The sequence below is a fragment of the Colletotrichum gloeosporioides genome, assembly GCF_011800055.1.
Source record: "Colletotrichum gloeosporioides strain Lc1 chromosome Unknown consensus_7, whole genome shotgun sequence".
Taxonomy (NCBI): Eukaryota; Fungi; Ascomycota; class Sordariomycetes; order Glomerellales; family Glomerellaceae; genus Colletotrichum; species Colletotrichum gloeosporioides.
Genome location: NW_025544652.1, coordinates 2,085,864 through 2,096,838, shown reverse-complemented (window position 1 = coordinate 2,096,838; position 10,975 = coordinate 2,085,864). Strand labels below are relative to the sequence as shown.

At 56.7% G+C, this 10,975-nt stretch overlaps 3 protein-coding genes across 3 annotated transcripts; 1 reads left to right on the top strand and 2 right to left on the bottom strand.

Annotated features, from left to right (window-relative positions):
* Positions 1-444: 444 nt before the first annotated feature.
* On the bottom strand, positions 445-2,359 carry GCG54_00001958 (Suppressor of ferric uptake 1; the record flags this gene model as incomplete). The annotated part of the gene is made up of 3 exons (XM_045402059.1): positions 445-1,283; positions 1,341-1,936; positions 1,995-2,359. 3 exons carry the CDS (start codon positions 2,357-2,359, stop codon positions 445-447), a joined length of 1,800 nt encoding a protein of 599 aa, XP_045270788.1.
* A 3,461-nt stretch (positions 2,360-5,820) lies between these two features.
* GCG54_00001957 (uncharacterized protein) lies at positions 5,821-7,146 on the bottom strand (the record flags this gene model as incomplete). The annotated part of the gene is made up of 2 exons (XM_045402058.1): positions 5,821-6,614; positions 6,666-7,146. 2 exons carry the CDS (start codon positions 7,144-7,146, stop codon positions 5,821-5,823), a joined length of 1,275 nt encoding a protein of 424 aa, XP_045270787.1.
* A 1,148-nt stretch (positions 7,147-8,294) lies between these two features.
* GCG54_00001956 (uncharacterized protein) lies at positions 8,295-10,262 on the top strand (the record flags this gene model as incomplete). The annotated part of the gene is made up of 1 exon (XM_045402057.1): positions 8,295-10,262. The coding sequence occupies one exon, from the start codon at positions 8,295-8,297 to the stop codon at positions 10,260-10,262; it is 1,968 nt and encodes a 655-aa protein (XP_045270786.1).
* Positions 10,263-10,975: the final 713 nt, after the last annotated feature.

The window sequence follows — 10,975 nt, the reverse complement described above, 5'->3', positions numbered from 1 at the left end:
CTTTTCTCTTGAAAAAAGCATTCGCCCTCCATAACCCGTCCAAAACCGATAGGACAAAAAACAAGGGATTTTTGGTCGTCGTCATACGAAGAAACGCCGCCGCGTCGTGAGCCACGCCGGGACAGATAAGATGCAGTTTTGTTTTGAGCGCCAAGATGCGCAACACCACCCTCTCCCTTTTCCTGTAAAGGCCAGACCTGTCCGTTTTTGTTTTTCTCCCTCTCGCTTCGCCGGGGGTTAAAAAGGAGTACAGAGAAGAAGGGAATAAGCAAAGCAAAGCAAAACGACTCCGTTTGGACTTTCGCAAAACCACAATATTACCGCCCACCATCTCCCGTTTCAAAAATCACACAAGCAACTCCAAAGCCATGATGTGCGCGCACATGATAACCCCGTGCCGATATCCCGATCCCGTTTTTCGTGTGTATCGTTTGGAAGATTCGTTCAGTCGTTCAGTTCCGCAAGTTCCCGCTCCTTCGCTGCGAGCATCTCCCTCATCCGCTCCGCCTCCCTGGTCAGCGCGGCCCTCTTCTCGGCCCTCGCCCTCTCACTCTCTTGATTGCTGTAGCCCGGATGGCTTGTCTGGCTGCTGGGCCCCGGCGAGGGCAGGGGCGTCAGCCGAGTGTTGGAGTAGGACCCTGGACTCGGCGCCGAGCCGGCGGGAGACATTGCAGACCGGGCGTAGTGCTCGGCGGCGTCCTCGCCTCCGGAGTGGTAGGTAGGGCTCTCGTCCCCGTCGGTGGGATTCAGGATCGACTTGATGGATGACAGCCGCTTCGAGGTGTCGGGGCCACCATCACCCGGCGGGTTTCCTTCAGCAGACAGAGACCGTTTGCGCGATGGCGGGAGAAACGACGCAGGCGACAGAGATGATTGACGTTCGCCAATCGCGGTCAGCGACATGATGGGCGCAAGTCGGTTGTCGTCGTTGAGCGATCCGGGGTAGGGATGCGACGTCCGCGGCATCGATGACTGGTAGGCTGCCAGGTCGGTCGCCGATGGCAGAGGGGACCCTTGCCTGTTGGGGCGCATCTGAGGATCTGGGAGCATAGCCAGGGGGCCCTCCTGGCGATGCCGAAAACCCAAATTGATAGACCCGTCCTCATTCATCGTGCCTCTTTCCGGGCTGCCCTCGGGCGCCACGCTCTGCGTTTCTGATCCGTCGAGCATCTCTTCAGTCCACTCGCCGCCAAACGAAGAGGGGATCACTCGTTTCCTTCGCTTGATTGTCGACTTTTTCATGGTGACGGGCCGGTGGACTCCATGAAGTTTGTAGTAGAGACCTAATTATGTCAGCACATCGGGATCGAGATCTTTCCCCAGATTTCGACGGCACATACCGCAAGCATTGCAAATCGTGTGCCCACTTTCATCACGTCGCCACAGGGGCGTGACGGTCGTGCTGCAATTTTGACATGCGATGACGACGGTCGTGTTTGGATTTTGTCCCTGTATTTGCAGAGCAGCAATGTCAACGGGAGCCGCGGGGTCGTCAACTGCCATGGGCTCAGGCTGCTGTTGCTGCTGCTGACTCGAGGAGCTGCCACCGCCGCCGCCGCCGCCGCAACCTTGCCCCTGAACGACATTCAAGTGAGCAGATTTCGACACGCGGTTGTTATAGGCAGGACAGCCGCTGCAACCCTCTGCACCGCCAGTGCCATTGCACTTTCCACCGCCTGGGCAGGTCCCCGAAGGGGCCTGTTCCTCGGTGACATACGTCGGAGCGGGAGCGCTGAGATATTTCGGTCCAGGGCCAGGCGCAGGGGCGATTTTTGGCGGAGCGGTCCTTGGAGTAGCAGCAACAAGATGCGGTGGTTTCTTCAGGTTAGTTGGGCGCGAAGCGTTTCTCGCCTTTTGGTATAGGCCACAAGCGTTGCAAATCGTCGTTCCCTGAGGCGATCTCCTCCACAGCGGTGTCCTCGTTGTACCGCAGTTGCTGTGGCTGGTTAGTCTCGTTGCAGAAAAAGGGGGTGGTTTGGCTGTCGTCTCGTTACCTGCAGACCTGGCCGGTTTGCCCGGATGCAGAACTCGCTGTCGTTGGTGCTGGACTGGGTCTGGCTTCCGTCCTTCTCGCCTGGGGAGAACTGTCGCTGGATACTGAGGCTGGACTCCTGGCGACCGACATTGAGGTGGCTTCGCTCGACGGACTGCGTCGCATTTCCGGGCGCAGGGTCGTCGAGTCGATGTTGTCGGCACTGGGGCCGGGGCTGGGGATTCTCGCGTGCTCTACGGCGCCATGCTGCCCTCCGTCACGGGCTTTCGGGGACATGCGCCGTGATGGAAGGGCGGTTCGCATGGTCGAGGGGGGCTGTTTGGCCGAACCCTGAGCCGCCGACGAGATGCCATCGGCCATCGCCATTCGAAGAAGCGCGGCTGGGTCGTGGGTGCGAGGTGGATGTCTGTGGCAGGCGTCTGTGTTGTATCAAACCGCAAGACCAATAGATCCGAGAGGCTCGTATTCAGGGGTTTGCTGTTAGAAGCCTTCACCAAGGTATCGATCACGGGGGATTTGGTGACTTCGTAAGCAGTAGAGGCTCAGACCGGAAGAAGGCGACGGGCTGGCTCGGAGGTAAGAGGAGACTTCAACGGGCAAAGCGGTCGACGAAGGCAGAGGAGGAGGAAAGAAGTCAAAAGCAGGTCAAACTTAGACAACCCCACCACGGTTGCAAAGGTGGTTCGACAGTCGGCAGTCCGGAGGATGGTTCAGGGGAGGGATTGCCCCGTCCACAGTCGACGACAAGAGGTCAGGAGGGATATGGAGAACCGGATGACGGAGCAAGAAGGCGGAATCGGCGGCCGGGGACTGAGAAGAGATAGAGGGTCGCCACCGTTGATCCAAGGGACGAAGGGGTTCGCCGTGTTCGGGTTGCCTGTACGAACACAGTGTGGTGTGAGAGATGGAGGGGCCGAGAGCCCGGGGGGCTTGAGAAGCCGAGTTACGCTGAATAGGGGCTGGTTTGGGGAAGGAGGAGGAGAGGGTTGTGAGAAGATGACGAGCGCCTAGGAGGGATAGAGCGGTGATTTCGAGTGCATGCTGGTAAGGAGGAGACAACAAGTGTTGCTGGTGATGATGACGGACATGTAAGAGCCCCTCGTGGGAGACGACTCTGACAGTGGGCAGTCAGTGGCTATCCAGGGCACCCGTACACGCTGCACCGTACCCGTACCCGGCTGGCGGTGCGCTGGGAGGCGCTTGCGAGGGTTCACCGGGCGGTGAGAGGGCTGGCTCGGTGGGTGCGAGACTCTGAGGAGGACCTGGAGGCTGTAGCCTGCTAGGCGGTAGCGAGTCTGTAGGTAGCGAACCTGACAAGTGACGGACGCTGAGCTAGTGGCGGGAAGCGTGGTAGCGATGTGTGTGGTGTACCTCGACACACACAACGAGGCGACAAGGGCGAACAGGGCGATGGTGATGGGCGGACGAGAACGTGCAACTGTACGCGGCGCTGGCAGAAATCACGAGAACAGACAGCCCACGCTGGGTTCCCAATGACGAGTGACGGACGAGAATGGGGGAAAATCGGAGCCCGTCGTTGGGTGATCTGGGCTGAGAGGTCACGGATTACAACATGTGGCTGCTGATTGGCCGCCGGTGGCATGTCGCTAGACACTCAAGACATGGGTGCGTGGTCCACCGAGTTTAGCAATATCCACCCGACTCGAGTCCACCTTGCTGCGTCCAGTCCAGCATCGCATCGCGGCATTGATGACACGGAGGGTCGAACTAATGCTGTTTGGGGAATATTTGAAGCATGTTTGTTTTTTCGCCTCGTTCTTTTTCCGTTTGTTTTGTCGCTGTCCCGCCTTGCCAAACTAACTTTGCGTTCACGAACTTGTTGTCGTTGCGCAGTCAATATTCCTTCATCAGTCCTCATCGTGCCCCCTTTTCATTCCCCTTACACAACCATCAATAATCACATCTAACCGAACAATGGCGAGATAACGACAGCCGGGGAGCAAATGACACGACCTATCTACCCTAGATCTCCAGCCTAAACCCGAACAATACGGCGTAATTAGCCTTTCCCGGTTGGCCTGGGCCGGCTCCCCTGGACACCCTGGACTACTCCATCCGCCAGCACGCTCTGATTTGCTTGTCTCGAGAATGGATCAATCGGCACGTCTGGCGAGCAACGCTGTCTCCATGTTGTTCTGCGCCAGACCCTTGGGCCCCGGAGGAAAGAATTTGAACTCTAATGCTCTCTCAGTAAAGCCGAATGTCACGCCAACTGACTTGTGCCCTAGGACTTCACCGACACGCCATGACTTGCACCTCCAGCAAACAGATTGATCTACAGTCAGGTATCCTTGGGCACCGTCCCATCCCACCCGTTCCCCCGTCTGAGAAGACAACATCACATCAGATTAGACAACCCGATCATCTCTCACATCAGCGCGGCACACTCCCGTCGGCCAAGCGAGAAACGGCAGAAAAAGAGAGAGAGAAGGGCAATGGTCCCTCCTTCTCGACCCAAGGTCTAGGTCACAAATCAAATCCACCCTCGCGCAGCGCTATGCCCGCCAGTTCGGTCTCCGGTCCCCTCCCCTCCAGCGCTCTGGAATCGACCAAGGGACAGGGCCCCAGAAGGTACCATACTCTGTCGTAGTAAGCCCTCCCAGGATGCAATGCAACACACCTCGCTGGGCCAGCTCGCTCTCCGAGCCCGACAAAGGCGGCGCCGCGGCGGCGGCAGCAGCAGCAGGATGATGTGTTACTGCGTGTGCTACTTCACACATGTCAAGTCTTGAAATAGCAGGATTTGACTTACACCGCCGCCAGCCACCCCTAGCGCAGGGAACAGGACACAAGAATCGAGAATAGCAGCCCTCCATTGTGAAAATTCGATTCCTTCCCCGGCCGAATCAGAGCAGGATGGCTCGGCTCTTGACCTATCATCCCTCCACGCAGCACACCACCAGACGCTTCCTTGACATTCCCTTCCCTCACTGTGAGGAAAGGCCCCCAAAGTACCTGCAGCTCGTAGTGGACCGGAATCCGGCTCCGAGAACCTGGCCTGCAGGACGGGCAAGGCGATGGCCCAGTGACAGGCGACCTGAATAAGCTGACAGGGTAACGGGGCATTTTGCGGTATGGGGAATCGTGGCGGTGACGAATAAGGCAGTCGGTGTCCTATGTCGGCACCCCTCCAACGCCATTACGAAAAAACAGGATACGTAATCCCGAGGTCGTACAGCGCCATCCTCGGTGTTAAGAGGCGAATTGATTACAGTCGTCGACTTTTCTGCCTTACTTCGTCACATTGTGTGTTTTCTCTTGCTTCGGCGGCCGACCTCCGATCTGCATGACTCCGAGCCAAGAGCCGAGCACCCTCATGGAGACAGGATCGGTCGCGGGACGACTTGGACCCCGTCAGGACCGGATCCGACGAAATGATCTCAAGGCTCGGCGCTTCAGGTCGGTGATAGGAGCCGTGAAGTCAGGATCAAGACACTTGTCGATAATGCGCACTTGTCCCAAGTGAGGGGTCGTCAAGGCTTTTAACGATGCCCCAGATTGACGAGCCAATCGCCTAGTTTTGGAATGTCATCCCTGTCCAGTGAAAGTCATGCCATCTGCTCAGCTGAGCGCACAGTACGGATGATCTTTAGAGTAAAAAGGATGCAGCTAATCTTTATGATGGCTTGTGGGGGAACATAGTTGCCAAGGATTCTACTCTGGAAATGGGTATCTGCAGCGTCCGCCAAAATAGAAATGGGTATACGCATTCCAAAGGACTGCTTGCCGCCGTAAACAAAGAAGAAGAAAAAGACCAAACGACGCTTGCTGCCGTGCCGGGGCCTCATATCATTCATACCGTCATATCAAGCGTCAGGGTCGCTCGACTCGTCCAAGACCGAAGTCTCGAAGTTCTTCCTCATTTCCACGATGGTGTCCCTGGCCAGACACACAACGATGGCAATGGTGATCGCGTTCCACACGTCCTGGCCACGTTTGCTGAAGCCGACTTCCACCTGGTAACTCCCAGCAGCGTCCTGTTCTTTTGCCGAGTCAATAGTGAGCACCATGACTGATGTGTTGACAACGAACAGTCCGTAAATGATAGGTGGGCGCCGCGTGTACTCGCCGGCCCAGAGTTCGTCCGGCTGTTCGGCGCTCTCGGAGTTTTCGCTCGGGCTGCTGTGCTCGCTGATGCCATCGCCGTTGATCCCGTTTCGATGCGGGGTCGACGGAGGCAAGTCGGCCTTTTGCGGTGATGGCGTCGGGTACTTGTCCGGCACAAGAACAATCCTGTTGTCCTCGGGCTCAGCCTCCTCGGGGTCGACTTCGGACTCGTACCCATTCTCTTCCTTCTCTTTATGACCGCTGTTAGGTGCCCGTTCAGCTCTCCAGTGAGCGCGTTGACTTGCGGCGGCGATTCTGAGCCGGTTCTGCATATGCTCCTCGATTGCCTGCGGCGTCTGAGAGGTGTCGACGGCGTCGATAATGATGTTCGGCACGTAATCAAGTGTGTCGTACTCTCCGTCGTGCTCAGCCCACTTGGCGTACTCCTGGAGTCTCTTCGTGATCAGCGCGCTCGCTCTGTGCCTTTGGCCTGTCTGAGCCAAGCCTCGAACCTCTCTCGTCAGATCAATGAGGCGAGCCAAAGCTTTCGTCGCTGGAGCCGAGTCAGTACTCAAAACCATCAAGTTGAAGCATCAAAACCCACCTTTGAAATCGTTGCCGGACCGCGTATTGATGATGGGCGGGTGTGCAACGGAGCTGGCAAATAGGATATCGGGAATTGGGATGCCCCTGAAGCTCATCTGCCAGTCACCTGGCAGCAGAGGGCTGTATTGTCTCATGAACAGAATTTTGAATAGTTTGAATTCGTCATCGGCCCAACTGTCGCTTCTAGGAAAGAGCTTCACTTCCTCCATCATCTCTTTCAGTTGCCGCTGTTCCTCCCCCTTCTCCTTTTCACTGAGAACATCTTCCTTGCGCAAAGGTGTTCTGTGAGCCGACTTTTTGACACGGCCTGACAAGACCCTGTCCGAACCAGGAGTGCCCCCTCTACCGATGCTTGCGCTTGTTGCCGGAGTCTCCGTGAGAGGCGTCGCGCCGAGAAAGCCGTGATCGAGAAGGCGGGAGTGCTGGGGGGTTTGAAAAGGTGAAATACTCCGTACGGAGCCTGACGAAGGCCGATCCATTGGGATGTACAAGGTTTTGTGAGATGACTCTGGAGGATAATAAGGATGAGCGGCGTGTGGGGATTTGAAGTCCGGTGGTTGCGTTTGGCAGGTCGCTGGTGTTGGGGAAGTCACGTCTTTTGATATCTCACGATCGTGCCTGCCGAGAGAAGCCGCAGAGATGCATTTCTTTGTCGAGCCGACACTTGTCGCTTCTTCATCTGTAGCAATTTTTATCTCAACCATCTGCGGCAAACCCGCGCAGCAAGGCAGGAGGCCAGGGAGATGGCGAAGCTCTGTTGTCCCTTGAACAGAAAGTTGCAAAGCAGAAAGGCGCAAAGGGCCTGTGGCATTGTTCGCGACGAAAACGGCACGGGACAAAAGCCGTTGGAATTCCCCTTTCAATTGATGTCGACGCGGTGAGACCAAAAAAATAGCCCAGGTTCCGAGAATTAAGGTAAGGTACGGCGGCTGGCGGCTGGTGCCATGCTGCCATGCTGCTAGAATGGACACCTGGCCCGTGCTCAACTGGCTTCACCGTCTGATATTTGCTTAGTCATGTTGATGCGAACAGAAGAAGCAGGAGCCATCGGGTATCCCATGTCACTTCTTTCCTCGTGTCCAAGACTATCAGAGCAAGGGGGGGGAAATTGTAGCTCTAGCTCTAGAAAAAAGCAAATATTCAAATTGCGCTCAAGCATAGAGCGGAACGCGCAAAATGCCAGACTTGAGACGAAGTCAACGCTTTGAACCACGTGATTGATCTCCCGGCAGATGACGGCGCGAAAAGTTGTGGGGCCGCGCGCAGAGATGACATCCTTCCCAGACAGGATCGATCACTGTGATGGTGGGAGGCAACCCCTGCACTAGAGCGACTTTGTCTGCCTTAGCGTACCAAGTACCAGTAGCTCAGTGGAGAGGCTCTGATTTGCATGACGGGGCAATTTTTCAGGTCGCGACGACGCGCTCAACTTGGAAGCTACTCAACGACGACTTGCCTTCCCGGTTGTCCACCTTTTGCTCAGCATCGCCAACCTGACACATCGCAATACGCGCAACAACATCGGTAACGCGCAAATATCGCTCTGGTCACGCGCCCAACATCACTTTTTTATTTTATCTAGCATTCGAGCTATGCGACACTCGTTGCGACGCAGCAATTATTCACGATGAAGGACTGGAGCAAGCAAACCGTCGTCCAACTCAAGGCTGAGTTGAAGCGGCGAGGGCTTGCCATAGCCGGCCTTAAGCAGGACCTCGTCTTGCGACTCACCGAAGACGATGCCAACAACGCAGCCGCCGAGAACGAGGCAGAGGCCTCCGAACCCGAGGCCGCTGAGACTTCCGAACCTCAGGCTGTAGAAGCTAAGGAGCCGTCTGCGGACTCTGCTTCTGTCGACGAAGCCCACAAGGAATCTGCGCATGCTGAACCTGATGCTGCGCCTGCCGAACCCGAAACCGCGCCCGCGCCCGAGTCTGCCTCCCCAATTTCCAAGACCACTAGCGACGCCCCGGCAGTAGCCATCGAGAGTGACGACAAACAAGATGCCCCGGCTGCACTTCAAGAAGGCGTGCCTTCGGCCGAAATCACCCCTCCTGCGCCTGCCGAGATAGCCCAGGATGCTCAAAAGCGAAAGCGCCGGTCCGAGAGCCCTGCCGAGCCCCTGGAGGACGCTTCCCGCAAACGCATCAAGGCGCAAGAGGACGACGAAGTGCAATCTTCAGAGCCTTCTCGCGTGACTGGGGTCATCAGCAACATCAAGGACGCGTTGGTGGAGAACACCAGTCTTGCTGAAGATATCGCCAATGATGCAAAGGCCGTTGCCGAGAATGTACCCCAGCCTGAAGACGAGCCCATGGAACAGGACGAACCCGAGACTAAGGGAGATGTTGAAGACGTCGCGATGACAACAAACGACGAGGCGCAGAATGAACCCGCGGCTACGGTTGCCGATGATTCTGTCCCAGCTCCCGAATCAGCAGACATCGCAGACCAACCCAAAGACACGAATGATACACAGTTCCCAATCGGGCAGGAAGCAGGCGATGCTATGGAGTATGAGCGCGACGTGCAGCCATCCGTCCACCCTGCAACGAGAGCTCTTTACATCAAGAACTTCATGAGGCCTCTTCGCGAGAACGTGGTCCAGGCTCATCTGCTTGAGCTTGCAACCCCGGCCGGCACCGATCCCAATGAAAGCGACATCGAGGAGTTCTTCGTCGACCAGATTAGGACTCATGCTTTTGCCGTCTTCAAAACTACATCCCAGGCTTCTCGCGTCCGCAACGCCTTACATGACGTCATCTGGCCCGATGAGCGTGAGCGCAAGCCACTTTGGGTGGACTTTGTCCCTCCCGAGAAAGTTCGTGAGTGGATTGACGAGGAAGAGACTCAGGGACACAGCCGGAGAGGAGCTCGCTGGGAGGTCATTTTTGATCGCGAGGACGACGGGTTCGTCGTTGCCCGCTTGGATTCGGGCACCGCGCCTCCGCCCGCGCTAGCCGCCCCCGAGTCGACCAGACCTATCCCTTCCGGGCCCGCTGTTAAGGACGTGAACGCGATTCCTTTGGGACCTCGGGCCAGAGGCACGGAGGGAGCGCCTCTTGGACCCAGAGGAGACCGGGACCCGCCCCGCGGCCCTGGAGGCAGAGGCTCTCGTCAGATCCAAAACTTCCCAGGAGGCCCTGTCCAAACGACGCGCAAGAACCCCCCAATCACATTCCAGCCCGTCTCCGATGATCTGGCCAGCAGACGAATCCGCAATATGCGTTCATTCTACACCCAAGACCTTAAGCGCGACATGGGCCCCGAGACCGAGATCAACCGCTACACTTTCGAACAAGGCGATAGTTTCGTCGACCGCGGCCAAGAAGTCTTTGTCGGCATTCGCCCACCGCACAGAGAGAGAGATGCGCAACGCAGACGGGGCTTCGACAGCGGACCTCCCCGTGGATCAGGCACCCGCCGCAATCGAAGAAACGGCGGCGGCGGTGGCGGCGGCGGTGGCAATGGTCGTCGCAACCCTCGTCCCCTGAGTGATAGATACCTCCCAGGTATCAATGAGGGCGGCCCTTACAGGCAAGGCGACCGTGGAACCTTTGGCTCGCGCAGCGACGACCGTGAGAGACGATACTAGAACAATCGTCTGATATATCCCAGGTATCAATGAAGGTGGCATTTACAGGAAAGGCAACCGTGGACACGGTCGTCCCAGATGACACTAAGGGTAGCCCTCAAAGTGCTTTGGTCCTTGTCGGCGCTCATCGACGCAGGTCCCCTAAGTCTCGGAGTAGCTCAGCGGGCTGCGAAACTCGAGACGCACCGAGTATTCTTAGCAGCGCAACAATATCAAAGAGACGGGCAAAGGGTTTTGGATCAGGACTTGGCGCGCAAGTCGAATCCTATCCAGCATGTATATGAAGTGTAGGAAAACTTGGGGACAAAAAGATGCCAAACGTCAGCGACGCATGCGGCAGGATACAAACATCACATCGCCAAGCATCGCTTTCGAAGCACGGGGCAAGGGTGGGACGGGGAAAACTGGGAAGGAGGTGGGCAGGATGGCTATTTGAATTTCTCTCTAATGCCCAGCGTCGGGTGCCTCCATGGCATGCGCGAAGCTGTAGATTGCTTTTCCCAACAAAACCCCGTTTTTTGACACCATAGAGAGATACTCTGCGATACCACTGCCCGCTTTACCCGCGGGCTTCACCATACAGGAGGATTTTGATTTCATTCTCCCAAAAGTAGAACATTCAAGAAGACATTTAAGCTGAACCGTTGAGACTTTCTGTGATGCCATGATGGGGACCTAGCCATTATTCTCTTTTTCTGCCGAAGAGGGGCCAG